The sequence below is a fragment of the Cucurbita maxima genome, unplaced genomic scaffold (genome assembly GCF_002738345.1).
Source record: "Cucurbita maxima cultivar Rimu unplaced genomic scaffold, Cmax_1.0 Cma_Scf00032, whole genome shotgun sequence".
In the NCBI taxonomy this organism is placed as follows: Eukaryota; Viridiplantae; Streptophyta; class Magnoliopsida; order Cucurbitales; family Cucurbitaceae; genus Cucurbita; species Cucurbita maxima.
The window spans coordinates 1,232,172-1,250,166 of NW_019272048.1; the positions used below are offsets into that span (position 1 = coordinate 1,232,172).

Below are 17,995 nucleotides of genomic sequence, written 5' to 3' on the forward strand. Positions count from 1 at the left end.
TTTTTTTTTTTTTTTTTTTTTTTTTAAGGATGGATAAAAAATTTTAAAAATTTTAAAAAATTAGAGATTAAAAAAAGACAATAATTATCTAAAAAATCAACTAATATTTATATTAAAAAAAAACATTTTATTTTTGCTTGTTTTTTCTTTATTTTTCTATCAATGCTTTAAAAATTAATTATTTTTTTTAAAAAACTTGTTTTCCTTTTTGAAATTTAACTAAAAATCCAAAGCTTTCTGAAAATCATGGTAGAAAAATAAAAGAAAATAAAATTGTTATCAATTAAGTTATAATACTTTTATTATTTTCTTAAAAAAAAGATTTGAAAATTTATGTAAAAGAGGGATTTTTTTAACAAAATACCGGAGTTTAGGTTGGTTGGATTGGTAACCCAATACAACACAACCCAACTCAACCCAACCCTCTATTTCCGGGTTGGGGTTGGGGTTGTTCCAAAAAAATAAAATTCAAAACGTAATAGGAGACGAACTTTTTCCCTTTTTCTCTTCTTTCTTAAGTTCAGAAGCTCACCGACGGGGACGAGCAGTTGAGCACACTGAGACTGACGACGAGTATATTGAGATGGACGACGTGAGACTCAAAGAGGAAGACGGAGACTGACAACGACCAAGAGAGAAAGAACGAGAAAGACGAAATAACAAAGAGTCACTAGTTTGAACTTTCTAGTTATTGTGGTATAAATATTTTACAAGCTCATCAATCTCCGTTGCTTCAAATGGTAAATTGGGGGGGGAGGGGGCTTCATTATGTTTTTGGGTTAGGTCGAGTTGAGCCCACCAATTTCTTTTGGAACCCAAATCTAACCCAAACGTGATCGGATTAAAAAAAATGAACCCAACCCAATCCTTATAAGTCGGGTTGAGCTCTCCAGTTTTCGGGTTGGATGTACACCCCTAGCATAAAAATTTGAAAATTAAAAAAAAAATTATTTAATTTTTGAAAATTGGGTGTATTTATTTATTTTTGGTAATTTAGGAAATTGAAAAATAATTGGGGGAAAGAGGCGGTGGTGTTAGAGTGTTGAGTGTTTTGAGGTGGGCTGCTCTGGCGGGGCTCACTGTCCTTTCTAATGGATTCTCTCCCTCTTCTCTAAGCCACACCATTCCAAACCCTAATCTCAATTCCATTTTCCGATCTCCGATGGCCATCGCCGCCTCTCCATCTCCGCCAACTTTCTCCCCTTCTGCTTCCTTCTGCTGCTCCAGGACTGACCCTTCCTGCTTCGCTCCATTCCCCTCCATTTCCCGCCCTTACCCTCTAACTCGGAGGATTTTCATCTCTTCCCGTCTCAACTCCTCCATCTTCTCCGCTGCCGCCGGTGGTTTTGGTTCTTCGGACAACGGGGATGTCCAGTATGAGCTCCAGCATGGATTCTCTTTGGAGCGTCGGAATACTGGCTCCGCGGTGTTCGTTACGCTTCCTCTTGATGCCGTGTCTCCGGCTGGTCAGCTGCGGAGGAGGAAGGCAATGTCGCAATCCTTTAGGGCGCTTGCGGCGGCTGGAGTTGAAGGCGTCGTGATTGAAGTTTGGTGGGGTTTGGTGGAGACGGATGTGCCTTGTAGTTATAATTGGAAAGGGTATTTGGAAATTGTGGCTATGGCTCGTCGGTACGGTCTTAAAGTCCGCGCTGTGTTTACTTTCAATCAAAATGGCATGGGGCCGGACGATCCTCACTGGTTAGTTGGTTCAATTTCTCTATTTTAGTGTTCAATTTTGGCTAGTTAATGCCATTTACGATGTAGAAAACTGACGCCCGCATCATGCTTCATTGCTTCGAATTTAAATTTCCGCGTAGAATCACTGTAGGAATGTATGTTACTTCCATGTTTTAGGAATCACGAATCTCCACCATGGTATGATATTGTCCACTTTAAATCTAAGCTCTCATAGCTTTGCTTTTGGTTTCCAAAATTTCTCGTACCAATAGAGATGTATTCCTTAAATTAGCCAATGTGGGCCTCGTCCCAACAATCCTCAACAATTCTCCCCTCGAACACAAACTACACCATAGAGCCTCCCCTGAGGCCTATAGAGCCCTCGAACAGCCTCCTCTCGTCCCAACAATCCTCAACAATCCTCCCCTCGAACACAAAGTACACCATAGAGCCTCCACTGAGGCCTATAGAGCCCTCGAACAGCCTCCTCTTAATTGAGGCTCGACTCCTTTCTCTGGAGCCCTCAAACAATGTACACCTTTGCTCATGGTTTTATCTTTGGTTTTCCCAAAAGGTCTCGGACCAATAGTGATGTATTTCTTACTTATAAACCTATGTTCATCCTCTAAATTAGCCGGGACTCCTTCCCAACAATGGAAGTAGAGTAAGAAGCCTTGTATATGGTAGCAATAATTCATACTCCATCTCCATACATCGAGGTGACCAGTGGCACTCTAAATTCGTCTTACCATTGCCCTCAACCCCCTCGGTCAAAAGTTCTTCAAGGAGATGAGAAATACCAGTTGTTTTGTGGACTGGGAACTAATGGATGAGGAGCACTTGTAGAAGTTGTCAAGCATGAAGGCTTTTGGCCATTCAAACTGCCTTGATATCATGACTAGTGAGAATAACTATGATTCTCTTCACAAGAGAGATTGAAATGCTCCTACCGAAGGGTCTGACCCTTATCATGGAATGCCAGGAACAGAAGAACCTTCTATAACATAGAATTATAGTCTATAGTACTTTCATGAGGATCTATTGCTGCAGAATTTTACTCTTTTCTCATACTCCGTTGACGGCCTAATGATTATTAGCTAAAGAAATTAGCCTTTTGTGGTATCTGTTTGTTTGTTTGTTTGTTTTATTGTTTGCTGCATGTGGCATCATGTTCAAGCTGTCAGTGACTGTTATGTGGGATAAAAATGCAATATGATGGAATCTAATGGCAAGGAGGCTGCTATTTGATTCAGAATTGGGACAAGTCAGTTAAATTTTTTCTGACACTAGGGACGATAAAACCTAGAGTAGGTGATACGAACCGCGACCAAGGAATTTTCATACCTCAAGGTCCAATTACAAGGACGAGAGGCAAGAAGTTACAATAAGCTTTAGTCACTTATATTCAAGCAAGCTATGGTGAGCTCGTCGAAGGAAATTCTAGAAGATGTTGGAGACCTTCAAAGTTGAATTTCAAGATAGAGATGCATTTAATGCACTTTAATTTGCATTTAATGAACTCATAGTTGGATTTATGGAACTAGTCTAAGGATGGTTACTAAATAACACTATTTTAATTGTAATTTCAGTATTTGTTTGTCATGTAAGCTTACGAGTATTTTTCACTTTCTCCATTTTAATAGGGAGGCACATAAGTTAAGTTGTCAAAATAAAGTTTTCTTTCATGGTAGACTTCACATTTTGGAATAAAAAAGAATAGTGTTTTTATTTTAGCTTTGTTAAGAGTTAAGTTTTTACTCTTTACCCTGTAGATTCTTGTGTTTAGAACTTGCATGCTAGAGTTATTTAAGTAGTATTGATTAAAGTTCATGTGGAGTGATTTGTATCACGAATCTAGAAACGAGTTTTCTTTACTCTTAATTTTGATCATCAAGGTATTATGTTCCAAAACTTTCCCTTGGATTAATTCTTATCATTGGATCATTCAGCAATTCTTTGGATCATTTAGATCTAAAGTTCTTGTTTTTCAACAAGATCAAATTCCAAGAGTTTCATAACATTTTCAACCCAAGAGCTTTATACGGGACTCCTGATATTTGATCTAAATACCTTGTTGAAGAACAAGACCTTTAGATTTGAATTATTCAATAATTCCAAAAATGATAAGGTTGAAGAACAAGACCTTTTGATTTGAATTATTCAATAATTCCAAAAATGATAAGAATTAAATCAAAGGAAAGATTTGGAACGGATTACCATCAAGAAAGAGTAAGAAAACTCATTTTTGAACTCGTGATTCGAATCACTCCACAAGAGATTGGATCATTTCTACTTGAATGACTCTAACATGCAAGTTCTAAATACAAGAAATTGCAAAGTAAAAACTTATCTCTCAACAAAGCTAAAATAGAAACTCTGTTATTTTCATTTCCAATTTGTGATGTCTATCTTGGAAGTAAAGATGATTTTATATAGCCTTTGACAACCTTAACCTATGTTAGTACACAACCTCCATATTAAAATGGCTTGTTATGGGTAATGGCTTGTTATAGGTTATAATATAACTTAACTCCCATATTAAAAACTAACTTAAATGACAAACAAATATTGAAATTACAATTAAAATAATGCCCATATTAAAAATAATGCAATAAAAGAAATGTACTATCTAGTAACCATCTTTGTACTAAGTTCTATAAATTCAACTATAAGTTCATTAAAATGCAAATTAAAGTGCATTTAATGCTTCTCTATCTTGAAATTCAATTTTGCACAACATTTAGAGGAATCCAATATCTTCTAGAATTTCTTTTGACAAGCTTACCATAGCTTGAATATATGTGACTGAAGCTTGTCGTAACTTCTTGGCTCTTGTCCTTGTAATTAGACCTTGAATATGAAAATTCCTTTCTTGGTCGTTGTTCATATAAGGGAGAGGATATGAGATTGTTGAAGCTGGAACAATTATAAGTGTATCATTGAAGTCTCTTCTCTTCCCTCCATTTTGGCTGCTGCACATGTTGCACTAGAGGGTAATTTTATCAACAATAACATGGAATTCTTACGGTAGACGCAGTTGGAATTCTTTCTTTCAAATATTTTTAAAATCATGGTCTAGGAAGCATGGTTATCAAAATAATGCAAAAGGTGACCCCTAGGGTCTTAAGCTCCTAAATGGTCGTATGACAAGAAGCAAAAAAGATGGCGTTTCTAAGAGGAAGGTTTTTAATGGTAAAAAGTCCCTCTCGATTACATCAGATAACACTAACTATAAGACGAGATGATAAAGACGGTGAAGTTGGGGCTTCATTACATGGTCGATCTCTCCATAGTCCTTAGCCCATTAATTGTATGACTCCTAACTTGCTTCAATTCCCATCCATGACTCAGCTGTCATAACTCGATCAAAGTTTTTGTCTTATACAGACCTCTTACTTTCCCTTGTTTGTTGCAAAGATATTGCTATCAATTTCTGCTATGCTGTTTTAGTATCATTTTATTTTATTACTATCATATATCTATGACTGTAGTCAATTGAAGGGCCTTTTGTATTGACTTTTTTGTTTGTACATTCCATTTATTTATTAATCAAATCTGTTAACCTCCTATAAAATTGGAAGCTGATAGATTTAAGTTTATATGAAATAGATAGGAGTTGTCTTGATAGATTTAACCGTTATTCTAAGTTAGTGGTTTATCTGCCATTGAATCTGAAGTATCTCCTTTATTTCCCCTTTGTTTCCCCAATAAAACATTAAGGATTCCCCTTCCTAAATGGGTACTTGAAGAAATTAATAAAGATCCCGATTTAGCATATTCTGACAGATTTGGGAGGAGAAATATGGAATATATTACTCTTGGATGTGACACTCTTCCTGTTTTGCGGGGACGATCACCTATCCAAGCGTATGCCGATTTTATGAGAAATTTCAGAGACACTTTTAGGCCTTATCTCGGAGCCATTGTAACGGTAAGTTGGTGGCTGTATCTGGGGTATTGATTTTTGAGTTCCCATCTCTGAATTTGGCTCTTATATCCATTATCTTAATGTTCATATTACAGGGAATTCAAGTTGGAATGGGTCCTGGTGGTGAACTAAGATATCCTTCTTCCCCTTCCCAGAAGTTAGCATGGGCATGGCGCTCTCGTGAGCTTGGAGAATTTCAGTGTTACGATAAGGTAGGAATGTGTAAAGCTTCTTCACCGTTTCACGATTCTAGTGTATCCTATACGTGCACCAGTTGTTCTGATTACATTTTGTTTTCTTCTTTTCTGGTTTAGTATATGCTTGCCTCTCTGAATGCTTGTGCTCAAAATGTTGGGATGCGTGAATGGGGAAATGGAGGACCAATTGGTGCTAGTAATTTGATGAACAATCCCGAACAATCGGAGTTTTTTAGAGGCGATGACGGTTCTTGGAATACGCCTTATGGGGAGTTTTTTCTCAGATGGTACTCCGAAATGCTGCTACTACATGGGGAGAGACTATGCAAGGAAGCTGAAACCATTTTCAGAGGCATTGAAGTAAATTTGTCAGCTAAATTAGCTGGGATTCACTGGCACTATGGAACAAAATCTCACCCATCAGAGTTAACAGCTGGGTACTACAATACTTCAATCCGAGATGGGTATCTCCCAATTGCTCGCATGTTTGGTAGGTACAGGTTCACTATCTGTTGTTCATGCTTTGAAATGAAGGATGTGGCAGAGAAGCAGATGAACCCTGTCAGTAGCCCTGAAGGGTTTCTCCGGCAGCTGCTGATGGCTGCCCGGGTATGCGACCTACCTTTGGAAGGTGAAAACTCCACATTGGGACTCGATGATGACTCATTTCAACAGGTTGTAAAGATGTCAAGGGTTTACACAGATGGATTGGAGAAGCCCTCATTTTCTTTCAATTTTGTGAGGATGGACAAGAACATGTTCGAGTATAGTAACTGGGTTCGATTTACTCGTTTTGTGAGGCAGATGTCTGATGCCAAGCTTTTTCGAGCCAAGCTAGATCCTGGAAGCAACAGAGGCCTCTCTTCTGCAACAGATATTACTACTTCGAGATTGGCTCTTGTATATCATTGAAGATAATGTCACACAAATGCAAATCATTCAAAAGAATTACACAATGGTTCTTCCGATGTATGCATGTATTGTAGTAAGGTATAACAATTGATCAGTCACATATATATAAATTCATGTAGATTGGTTTCACCACTCAATGTTTGGTTTTACCACTCTTATAAAGAATGCTTGATCTCACAAAAAATCTCCCCCCGTAAAAATAAATCCAAACAAAGGTCACTACACAAGATGCACCTGAAAGCTAGTTCCAACAACTATGCCCGTGTAAGTATGAGCATCACCCTCGATCTATCTGTCTCTCAACTTTCGACTTTGGAGAAGACGGATGCCATTCATGAAGATTTGAATCTGGAAATATTAGTCAAAGAAGATATTAAAGAAGAGAAGGAAATACCATCACTTGCAAACTAATGAATTCCAGTAAAGGAGTGGAATAGTGCATCAACTAAATGCATTCCATGCAAAACCATTCAAGAGAGAGGTCACTTTCACACGGCTATTCTTTTATCAATTAGTTCACATCACATACAAAAAGCAAATGGATCAACTCTATTTAACCCAATATCATATCCCCCACAATTAGTTATCACCAACACACCAATAATTCACCACTTTGCGAACAAATGTAGTGAAAATTACCATAAGTTCACTATTCAGAAGCATCTTTTGAGGGTAAGAGGGAATAATTATCACCACCACTTGGCAGGTGCAGGAGTTTTCTGCGTACACTTCATGCTCTGAGCATTCTAAGACGACTTACTATGCACATTAGCACATAGGCGGCTCATTCATGTAAAGGACTTGTTCAGATAACTCACGTGTCACGGCATGTCATTTATCGAAACTCTGAACGATACATGAAATCATCAATCAGAAAGTAACAACAATTTGCATAATCCCCAATATCATCTAATTGAAAACAATAAAATCCTAATCCTAACAGCTAATAGTGGTGGTCAGTTACCAGCTATAGATACGCTGAAACAAGTTGAGAATTCAAAGTTCAAATACAGTTTATCCCTGTATTACTTACGGTCCCAAAAATTTAAGAACTCTGTTTTAGTCTCTTATATCAATATGTTCAAAATTCAAGCATCTTCTTGACTAACAAAAAGAACGTAGATTTTCTTTTGAAGTTTTTCATGAAAGAAAACACGAAGTTTGACAATGGCTCATGACATATATAGAGAAGAACATGAATATGTATTACATCACTTGTATAAAATGTGGGAGATGTAGGGCTAAGGCTTAGTTTAACGTTAGAGAGCATGTAAGATTAAAAGTAAAACATCCCAACAAAAGCTTAGCATAGTAGATCATTTTCGCTTGATCCATGGATTGTCAATTTTTCACATTTTATTTAGCCCCAATACCAGCAATACCAGCCATTTCCCTCTAACATTGTAACAGTCCCACCACTAGCCGGTCTTTTTTGGACTCTCTTTCAGACTTCCCCTCCAGGTTTTTAAAACGGGGAGAAGTCTCCACACCCTCATAAAGAATGCTTCATTCACCTCCCCAACCGATGTGGGATCTCACAATCCACTCCCTTTCGGGGCACAACATCCTCACTGGCACTCGTTCCCTTCTCCAATCGATGTGAGACCCCCCAATCCACCCACTTTGAGACCAGCATCTTTGCTGGCACACCGCCTCATGTCCATTCACCTTATGGGCTCAGTCTCCTCACTTGCACATCGCCTGGTGTCTGGCTGGCTCTGATACCATTTGGTAACAGCCCAAGCCCACCGCTAGCAAATATTGTACTCTTTGGGATTTCCCTTTCGGACTTCCAGGTTTTTAAAAAGCGTCTACTAGGGAGAGGTTTCCATACCCTTACAAAGAATGCTTCGTTCTCTTCCCCAACCAATGTGGGATCTCACATATACATTGGATCGTCATCTCTCATCATTTGACCTTATAAGCTAAACCATCAATTTTCACATAGAACACACAAGTTCCCCAACGAATATGGAAAGAAAAGAAAGAAATATAGTGAGAGTACATTTCAACGCGTTAAACAAAGTAGATGATAAACCAACTATGTATGCATATAAGAAGTACTATTAGAACCAAAAGTACCTGATAAAACAGAGTAACCTCTAAAACAGGTCCAGCACCATCTTGGGTACAAAGAGTCAATATCCCAAGTAACTTGGGTCACCAATATATTCAGCAATCTGTTCTAAACGCACATTAAGTAATTCATGGCTATCTGCATCCCGCACTACCCCTGTCTCTTTGTCAAGATCCCTCTCAACTAAACTCCCATAAACTCCCTTGTGCTTACCGTAAAGAACAAGAACAGGTCCCCCACGTCTAGGAAGTGCAGTTTCAAGAAGCTCTTGAGAGACCCCTTGTACAAGCTCTCTACTCCCATCAATGGATATATCACAAACAGAGGGCCCAACTACGTCTACTATCTCTCCCTTTTTCAGATAAAACTTTCCTCCCTTAAAGTCTTTGCTGATGATTCTAACGCGAATATGACTAGTGACCCAAGAGATTCTACCGTTCTTCCTTTCTTCGTCCCTTGTACCATTTTCACGCTTCTCCACAACTTCTCTTCTCCGTCTCTGGCCTTTGTTTACATCCTGAACTTTCAATTCCTCCAGTTTCCTCAAGAATCTTTCCTCTTCTTTGGAACCCAATTCGACAATATCAGTTGCACGGACTTTCACTTTGACATGTTCGTCTCTAAGCTTAAGAACAAGCCAATCATGATCTAACTTCTCGACAATTTTACCTTTCAAACCCGCATCTCTTCCGCCGATAATCCTAACATGTTTCCCAATAGTAGACAATCCATCACTTCCTCGATCTCTGTTTTCCTTCACTCTATCTCCATCTCTGTTTTTCTCGCGCTCTCTCTCTTTATCTTTCTCATCCTTCTTGTTTGAAAGCCCAACAGGAACGTCGGTGACAAACCCTAGCCCTTGCTTGTCTGTTCTTCGATTATATTCCTTAACTTTAACATCCTCTTTGGCGTTCCTCCCAATTCCCCGACCCTGACGCCAGCCATAGCCTTCCATCAAAGCCGCAGCAAAGCTTTCCACAGGAACCTCCTCGAAATCCTCGAAGCCTCTATCCTCAGGTAACCTCTTCAGATCCGCTTTAAACTTCTCCAGCATAACAACCTCCAAAGGAGCAGGCCGTGGCTCCTCCACAGATTCCGAATCATCGGCACTCTTCATACCGTCGACGGACTGCCTTACATTAAGACCGAACGACATCTTCGAATCTTCCGGCGGATCTAATCCAGAGGCCGATTCGAACTTGAGATCAGACTCGTCCGATTGCCCGAGAGGGACTTCGAGATTTTTCATTCTCTTCAGTGGCCTCCATTCGTTCTGGAGGGAAGGAATAACAATGTTTCTGGAGCTAGCCCTGGTTTCGGAGAAGGGTTTGGAAGCGTCAAATTCGTTAACATACTCCTTGGAATCCTCTAAATCTCCATGATCTAGGGTTTTATCGTCGAATCCCTTTGAAGGTCTGACGAGATTTGGCTTGGAAGAGGAAGAGGATTTGGAAGGAAGAGAGAACGATAGCTTCATGGTTGAATCCCGAATCCTTCAAAACTGGGGGCCTGGAATTTCGGAAATGGAGTTTCGAGTTCTTTTGACGGTGGGATATGGAGAGACCATGAATCCGGTTCGACTTTACACCATGGAGAAAACCGAACCGTTGGTTCAGCCGTTGGATACCCGGTTTATTTATCATGCAAATTTAGGCTAATATGAACATGGAGTAAGTAAAAAAATAAAAAAGACAAAAACTAGAAATTATGAAATTAAAAAAGGTTAGATTAGACAAAATAACTATTTTTTTTAATATTTTTAAAGTTTGAAATTTATTAAACACTTCTTAAAGTTCTTCACGGTCATGTTTGTTCAAAGCGTGTTGTCTATGGCTACATATCGAATATTCTAATCATGCTTGTCTAGGATGTGTTACCCATGACCCCATGCTCGTTTTGTTTATTTTCACATTGGAGAGAACCCTTTTTACTTATCTTCATTGACGGGAGTGTATGACAAATCACTAAAATCAGTATGCACGGTCCAAAATGATCACCTTTTTGGTAGGCAATAGAAATTCAAAAAACAATGCGTTTTCGATAGCTTCAAAACTAATTCAAATTATGCATATTTAAAATATGTTCGATAATTTTAGTCCATCAAACTTGGAGTAAGATACCACTAAACATAGCTTGAATATATGTTTATATAATTTATAATAAATATCCTAATTTAACAAAAACAAATTGATTTTATTACCCAAAATACAATATTTATTAATTTTTTTTTCTTTAGTATAATTTGAAATTATAAAATTGTTTATTTACACACATTTATAAGCCCATTCCTACCTTAACGAGCTTCTACTAGGCTATAGGGTACGCACCTAACAAGCCTATATGCTTAGATTCCAAATTTCAATGTGCACACGCATCTTAACTCATATGCCTTCCATTCTTAAAACTTCATTTTGATACTTTTAAAGTCATATTTAAAGCCACGTGTCATAATTATATTATGAATAGAGTAGGTTGTCACCTTCACATGACGACAAAAAAAGCAAGAACCCTTGAGTGGCGTCCATCCGACCACACAAGGGCAAAAGACAAACGAGTGTTATGATGTGACCAAGGAGAACCGTGCATCATTTAAAGCCATGTGTCACAACTATACTATGAAAATAGTAGGTTGTGACCCTCACATGGCGACAAGCAAAACAACAACCCTTAAGTGACGCCTATCCAACCACACAAGGACAAAAACAGACAAGTGTTATGATGTGACCAAGGAGAACGGTGCATCATTTAAAGCCATGTATCAAAACTATACTATGAAAAGAATAGGTTGTAACCCTTATATAGCGACAAGCAAAGCGAAGACCTTAAGTGGCGTCCATCCGACCACGCAAGAGTAAAAACAGAAAGTGTTATGATGCAACTGAGGAGAATGGTGCATCATTTAAAGCCATGTGTCACAATTATACTATGAAGAGGGTAGGTTGTGAGTGACCCTCACATGGCGACAAGCAAAACAACGACCCTTAAGTGGCGTCCATCCGACCACGCAAGGCAAAAATAGACGAGTCTTATGATGTGACCGAGGAGAATAGTGTATCATTTAAAACCATGTGTCACAACTATACTATGAAGAGAATAAGTTATGACCCTCACATGGCGACAAGCAAAGCGACAACCCTTAAGTGACACTCATCCAACCATGCAAGGGAAAAAACAGACAAATGTTATGATGCTTAAGTGACATCCATCCAACCATGGAAGGGCAAAAACAGACAAATGTTATAATGCGACCGAGGAGAACGATACATCATCAATAATCTTATTCTAAAGCCATTTCCGCACTTCTAGTTCCAATACTGGCATTATAAACTCTCCTTAAACCTTGGAAAAGGAAGATTCTGAGGAAAAATGAATGAATCAAATTCTGAAAATTTTAAACCCATAAAACTCAGGTCCGTTCTATTAGTAATGAAGCATATCCCCTTCTCATCGCATCAAATTAAGTATGGCACATGGCATCACAGGAGCAACCAAAAAAGGGGAACTTGAATAGGAAACAGAAGGGGAGAGATGAGGAAGAAAGCTACAAACCAGTGGATCAGAAACATGATGTTCTTGATCACAAAATCTTTGTTGAACTCATCAGGCTTCCTCGTCGCTGCTCTCAATAACAACGTGAGTGTCGATGGTTTTTGGTCTTTTTGGAGCCCTATCTTCATCTCCTTGCTCTTCTTGCGAAGCATTTTGGCTTTGAGCAGCGGACCACTTTTCTATTTCCCCAAGAATTCTATTTCCATACTTCTCTGCCTTCACTTTTCCAATCATTGTTTCCAACTGCAACAAAACATCTAATAACATTTTCAGAATTTTGGATTGGTCAATCACAACTGCAGTCAATGTGTTCAAAGAAACTAGTTGAATATTATTACCTTAAAATTAGAGAAGCACTTGCTACCAAGAAAAATTTTAAAAATTAAAAAAAAGTTCTTTTTCTGGGTCGAATGGTATAAATGTTGTACCAGTTAAGTTAGGCTCATATTGGAAAAACAATACGTTTTTGAAACAAGCATGACATTCCTAAGGCATAACTTGTATCCATGCGCTCCATATTTGCTTGGAGTTCGCTCCTAGAAATATAGTCATCCCCAGCCCCTCACGTCAATCCCACGAGCCTCTTATCCATTCTCATTCGATCACGGTAGAGGAGCAAATAAAAATAGAAAAACTCACATTGGGTTTAGGGATAATCAGACTCGAACCAATGACTTCTGCCACGTCAAGGCGATACTCTACCGCTAAGTTATATCCCTTCCCTTACCCCCATCGAGAAATAGAACTGACTAATCCTAAGGAAAAGAGGCGAGACACTCAACGCCACTATTCTTGAACAACTTAGAATTGGGCCTTCCATCTTTTCGCACTATTACGGATACGAAAATGAAAATAATAGGCAAAATTGGATTCAATTGTCAACTGCTCCTATCATACATAGGATTGCCTACGGATTCGAGCCATAGTACACGGTTTCATAAAATCATACGATTTTTCCGATCTAAATAAAGCAGGTTTTACATGATGTGGTTTTAAGTAAGGTGATTACGAGGAAACAAGCATGAATTTAAAAAATAAATGACGACCAGGAAACAGAGTAGTTATAAGTGCGGTCCTAATTGATCTCAGCCAGGGGATTTTTTTTTTGGCAATTCTTAAACTCAGATGCTTGTAATTAAATTGAACGGGACTCCTGTATGTAAAGGCTTCTTAAGCAACCAGCAGCCAACCTTTACGAAATCAGTAAATAAAATTGACATTAAGAAAACTTGCCTGATCCAAGGAAGTGGGCTTTTGGGCACTTAAGACACCAATTTGCTGGGTAGAGAGCACTGCATGAGGGAAAATGTCTCCGTCAATGGACGCAAGTTCCTTGCGTAGCTCGTCGAGTCTATACTCTAAACCTGATGAAGCAACACTCTTTCTTCTAGATTTTACACCAGTTATCTTTTGTTTGCCGGAAATCTCAAGTTTCACAACCTTCTTCCCTGTATGCACAGCGAAGTCAATTAGTATATCTTTTGGTATCCTTTTCCAGTTTCACATTTTTTTTCTTAGAAAGCAAGTAATAGCTCGATAACAAACTGTGTTTTTAATTCTCTGAAATTCAAATATATATATATTCAAGGCTTTTTGGAACTGTTCTAAGTTCAGTTTTCTTACAGAGAAATACTATAACAGTCCAAAGCTTAAACCTACCGCTAGCGGATATTGTCCTATTTGAGCTTTCCTTTTCGGGCTTCCCCTCAAGATTTTTAAAACGTGTCTGCTAGGGAGAGGTTTCCACACTCTTATAAAGAATGGTTTGTTCTCTTCCCCAACCAATGTGGGATCTCACAATCCATCCCTTTCAGGGCCCAAGGTCCTCGCTGGCACTTGTTCCTTCTCCAATCGATGCGGGACCCCCCCAATCCACCCTTTTGGGACCAGCGTCCTTGCTGGCACACCGCCTCGTGTCCACCCCCTAAAGGGGCTCATCTCCTCGCTGGCACATTGTCCTAGCTCTGATACCATTTGTAACAACCCAGGCTAGAGGGAGGTTTCTACACCCTTAAAAGGAATGGCTTCTCTCTCCTCCCCAACCGACCTGGGATCTCACAAATACCATACTTTTTAAGATAAGTACAATAATTGAAAATTTGTTTAGAAATTAGAACACAGTATTTTTTCTTTAATTTTTGTTTGTTGAAAGAACGAAAAAATCCTTCATACTTCTGGCTTTAGAGCAATAACAAGGGAAAACAATCCCTTGTACTTACAGTGTTTTCATGTGGCCATCAACTGTTGAAAAATAGAATTCCTAACCTTGCAACACTTGCCGGGCTAATGGTCCAACTGTAATATACGCATTTGTAGCATAAGCTGTATGCTGAAATTCTTCTTTCTGAAGCAACAGAAAATTATTCCAATGCCACAAACGGATTAGAAAAGATATAATACAGCAGCATAGATGAGCCAATCAACGAACAGGAAAAACTAACTACATGTCATAGTAATTCAACTCATAAATAGAAGATAATTTTCGATCAAAAGAATAGAAGAGAATTATACTTCCGATGATGTTAGATCGGTCTTGATTGAATGTTAATCGAGAAACAATTAGAGCACGAGTAGTTTGTATAGCTATATAATAAAATGAATACAGAAAGAAGGTCTCCAATCCCAACAGAACGTAAGGAGATTACAACCATACTCCTGATTTGTCTCAATTAGGAAAAGGCAGGAGAAAGATCTTTTATTTGAAGAGAACCTCGAGGAAGAAAAAAAACGCTAAATTCCTCCATGGTTCCACCTCCCCCCTCCTTCCCCTAGGCCTTCAATGTATTATAGCAAGTTACATAAAGAGGAAGAAACCTTACCAAAACACGGTCTAATAAAAGTTGTATGATAAGTTGCTCCATCTCCTCTTTCCTTAGGTCAGAAACTGAAATTATACACAACGTTAAGACCTTAAGAATGAAGTTCTGCAAACTGCATTGTCAAGCAAGACAAAATTTCTCTCTCTCTCTCTCTCTCTCTCTCTTGGCTAAGAGATGCTAATCAGATGTAATGCAAGCACGTGAAAACGCGAAAACAGCCTCTTCCATTCTAAGCTTTAATAAACCATGTGAAATAGCAATACAAAAATCAATTGTATACTCATCCTTTGATATCTTCGGACAGTAAAGAATATCAAAAATCAGCAAACCAACCTAGTTCGTCGCGCTTTCCTTTCAATTTGTCAACTAATTGCAACATTGTCATCCTCTGATTGGTCTTCTGTACATCTTGTAACATTGAAATAATAACTCTAGCATGACCTATTAAAAAAGATAAAGTACACTAAAATTAAAAGAAAAATCTTCCTTAGAAAAGAAAAGGAAAGAGAATAACTTCTTTTACTTAAAATAAATTGGCATCAGAAACAAAAGTTGAAGGAACATACAACAGACATCCAATTCCGTAAACTCATTGGGGACTGCACACGTATCGCACATCCCTGAAAATTTAGATCTATGATTATTTTTCCAGAAAGAAAAATAGAAAGTGTTTGCAGAACCACCCCCTTCCCCAACAGACCCCCCCCCCCCCCCCAAAAAAAAAAAAAAGGTAATAATAAATAAATAAATAAAAGAAATGGGGAGGGGGGAGTGTACCATTGCAGTCTTTTAATGGCTCAGCAAAATGTCGGAAGAAGGCACTGCGACGACATTGTTGTCTGGACTGCAATAATTAGAAAGAGGAAATACAATCACATTTTAAGAAAATAAAATTGAAGGAGACAACAAAAGGGTAAAGCATTCTCCTAAAGAAGGCAACACAAAGAAAAAAAAAAAACACCATCTCAACTGTCAACTAACATGAAGTAAAAAAAATGAAACTAAGATGTTTAATATCAAGAGCACGACAAATGCTAAATTTTCCTTCTCATCTGAAGTAAGTTGAAATCTCCAAAATTATCTTGTCTATTTCCAAATAAATAGCTTTAAAAAGAAATAAGGGAAGGGAAAAGGTAAACTTAAAACACCTCTGCAATTATATTATTTGTTTATTAATTAAAAAAAATACAATTTTAAAAAAGTACTCGAACACATTTCGATTTAATTGTAAAGATAATACCTGACAATATTGAACAATACCATATAGATTCTCCAATCCAGAATTCTCATAAAATACCATTGAACTCTGCAAGGATGACAGTATAGACTACTAAATCTTCAGGAAGTTGAATAATACACATAGGCTCATGCCAATGCCTCGAAAACTACTTACTTGTCTTGGGACATCACCAGGCCTATAGTAAAGTAGGCATTCGGATGGAAGCCCATCCCGTCCAGCTCGTCCACTTTCCTGCGACACAAGAAGTTACAAAGGGAGAGAATTGAATGAAATGTATGTTTAGTTAGAGAAGGACCTGATAGTATGTTTCCATTGATTTGCTCAGACTGTGATGGATGACGAATCTGACTACAAGCAGTAACCGAGAAATGAGTTTCAGAGTATGTCGATGTTCAGATATGACGTGCCAGATAAATTTAACAAAGAAAAAAAAAACTACTGCATTTTAAAAATTAAAATTAGAACATAAATACACACACCCATTGACCTTACTATTCTCTCATTTTTCTCCCTTCTATTTTCATTTTCCTCTATGTTTTCCCCATCTTTCCTTCACCAATTTCAAAGATGAGGAACATTAAATTGTGTTCATCCTTTTTGTCCCGATTTTCAAGACATGCAATGTAACGACCCAAGCCCACCGCTAGAAGATATTGTCCTCTTTGGGCTTTCCCTCAATGCTTTAAAACGTGTCTACTAGGAAAAGGTTTCCACACCCTTATAAAGGGTGTTTCGTTCTCCTCCCCAACCAATGTGGGATATCACAATCCACCCCCCTTCAGGGCCCAGCATCCTCGCTGGCACTCGTTCCTTTCTCCAATCGATGTGGGACCACCACCAAATCCACCCTCCTTCGGGGCCCAGCGTCCTTGCTGGCACACCGCCTCGTGTCTACCCCCTTTGGAAAATAGCCTCCTCGCTGGCACATCGCCCAGTGTCTAGCTCTGATACATTTGTAACAGCCCAAGCCCACCATTAGCAAATATTGTCCTCTTTGGGCTTTTCCTTTCGAGCTTTCCCTCAAGGCTTTAAAATGCATCTACTAGGGAAAGGTTTCCACACCCTTATAAAGTGTGTTTCGTTCCCCCCCAACCATTGTGGGATATCACATGCAACATGAAGTATACTCCAAGTGCAAAATGGATCCCCTATTTTGCACAAATTTCAACCACTAGATTTTAAAAATGACCAAACAAGTATTATCACTTAAGGCTATCCAAAAATAGCTAACATTATCGGCAAAAAAAATTCGGCTGTAAAATAAAAAGAGGAAGAAGTCCTGCAACATTGTTAAAACCATAAATTAGCAAGAAACTAACCATCTGGTTTGTTGATTCCCATACCAAAGGCTACCTGAAATGCCAAAGCACTTCAAGCTATTAGATCAGTTAACCAATGCAATGCTTATACGAACCAAGATGCTAAAAAATCAAAAATACGTTCACTCTTTACATGATCTCAAAGGGTCACCTAAACTGGGTTCCTGAATTTCCTCTTTTTCAATGTTGTGCCCAGTAGCTGTTTCTTAGCATTGGGGATAGGAACATTTGGTATGCAATAATTAAGTGTGTGTGTGTGTGTGTGTGTGTGTGGGGG

General features: G+C 38.5%; 3 protein-coding genes across 7 annotated transcripts in view; 1 reads left to right on the top strand and 2 right to left on the bottom strand.

Annotated features, from left to right (window-relative positions):
• The first annotated feature begins 1,023 nt into the window (after nt 1-1,023).
• On the top strand, nt 1,024-6,846 carry LOC111466825 (beta-amylase 1, chloroplastic-like). Its single transcript, XM_023111462.1, has 4 exons — nt 1,024-1,698; nt 5,398-5,608; nt 5,701-5,817; nt 5,920-6,846. The coding sequence occupies exons 1-4, from the start codon at nt 1,163-1,165 to the stop codon at nt 6,712-6,714; spliced, it is 1,659 nt and encodes a 552-aa protein (XP_022967230.1). The 5' UTR covers nt 1,024-1,162; the 3' UTR covers nt 6,715-6,846.
• Nucleotides 6,813-10,342, bottom strand: LOC111466834 (protein MOS2-like). Of its 3 annotated transcripts, XM_023111481.1 has the most exons (3): nt 8,797-10,340; nt 7,354-7,560; nt 6,813-7,062 (listed from the first exon to the last, which is right to left on the bottom strand). In XM_023111481.1, the coding sequence occupies exon 1, from the start codon at nt 10,266-10,268 to the stop codon at nt 8,853-8,855; it is 1,416 nt and encodes a 471-aa protein (XP_022967249.1). In that variant the 5' UTR covers nt 10,269-10,340; the 3' UTR covers nt 6,813-7,062; nt 7,354-7,560; nt 8,797-8,852. The 3 variants fall into 3 exon arrangements, with proteins under 3 accessions (XP_022967249.1, XP_022967250.1, XP_022967248.1); XM_023111482.1 differs by lacking the exon at nt 7,354-7,560 and having other exon boundaries at nt 8,797-10,342; XM_023111480.1 differs by lacking the exon at nt 6,813-7,062 and having other exon boundaries at nt 7,156-7,560.
• Nucleotides 10,343-12,162: 1,820 nt separating this feature from the next.
• LOC111466807 (mediator of RNA polymerase II transcription subunit 34) overlaps nt 12,163-17,995 on the bottom strand; it is a 12,395-nt gene continuing 6,562 nt past the window's right edge. For 2 of the 3 annotated variants that reach the window (XM_023111432.1, XM_023111434.1), the window contains 11 exons: nt 17,719-17,752; nt 16,695-16,747; nt 16,553-16,630; nt 16,400-16,465; nt 15,937-16,003; nt 15,726-15,779; nt 15,493-15,600; nt 15,160-15,224; nt 14,606-14,684; nt 13,574-13,788; nt 12,163-12,583 (listed from right to left, as the gene is read on the bottom strand). In XM_023111432.1, coding sequence (XP_022967200.1) covers nt 12,392-12,583; nt 13,574-13,788; nt 14,606-14,684; nt 15,160-15,224; nt 15,493-15,600; nt 15,726-15,779; nt 15,937-16,003; nt 16,400-16,465; nt 16,553-16,630; nt 16,695-16,747; nt 17,719-17,752 — 1,011 coding nt within the window. In that variant the 3' untranslated portion in view covers nt 12,163-12,391. The remainder of the gene's footprint in view (nt 12,584-13,573; nt 13,789-14,605; nt 14,685-15,159; nt 15,225-15,492; nt 15,601-15,725; nt 15,780-15,936; nt 16,004-16,399; nt 16,466-16,552; nt 16,631-16,694; nt 16,748-17,718; nt 17,753-17,995) is intronic. The other variant, XM_023111433.1, reaches the window with a different exon arrangement.

What these genes read in the sequence shown, in the direction of transcription:
- LOC111466825 (XM_023111462.1), top strand. Translation starts at nt 1,163, where the DNA reads ATGGCCATCGCCGCCTCTCCATCTCCGCCAACTTTCTCCCCTTCTGCT. An exon ending in GGGCCGGACGATCCTCACTG is followed by an intron (nt 1,699 to 5,397) that starts GTTAGTTGGTTC and finishes TAAAACATTAAG; the next exon opens with GATTCCCCTTCCTAAATGGG. An exon ending in ATCTCGGAGCCATTGTAACG is followed by an intron (nt 5,609 to 5,700) that starts GTAAGTTGGTGG and finishes TTCATATTACAG; the next exon opens with GGAATTCAAGTTGGAATGGG.
- LOC111466834 (XM_023111482.1), bottom strand. Translation starts at nt 10,268, where the DNA reads ATGAAGCTATCGTTCTCTCTTCCTTCCAAATCCTCTTCCTCTTCCAAG.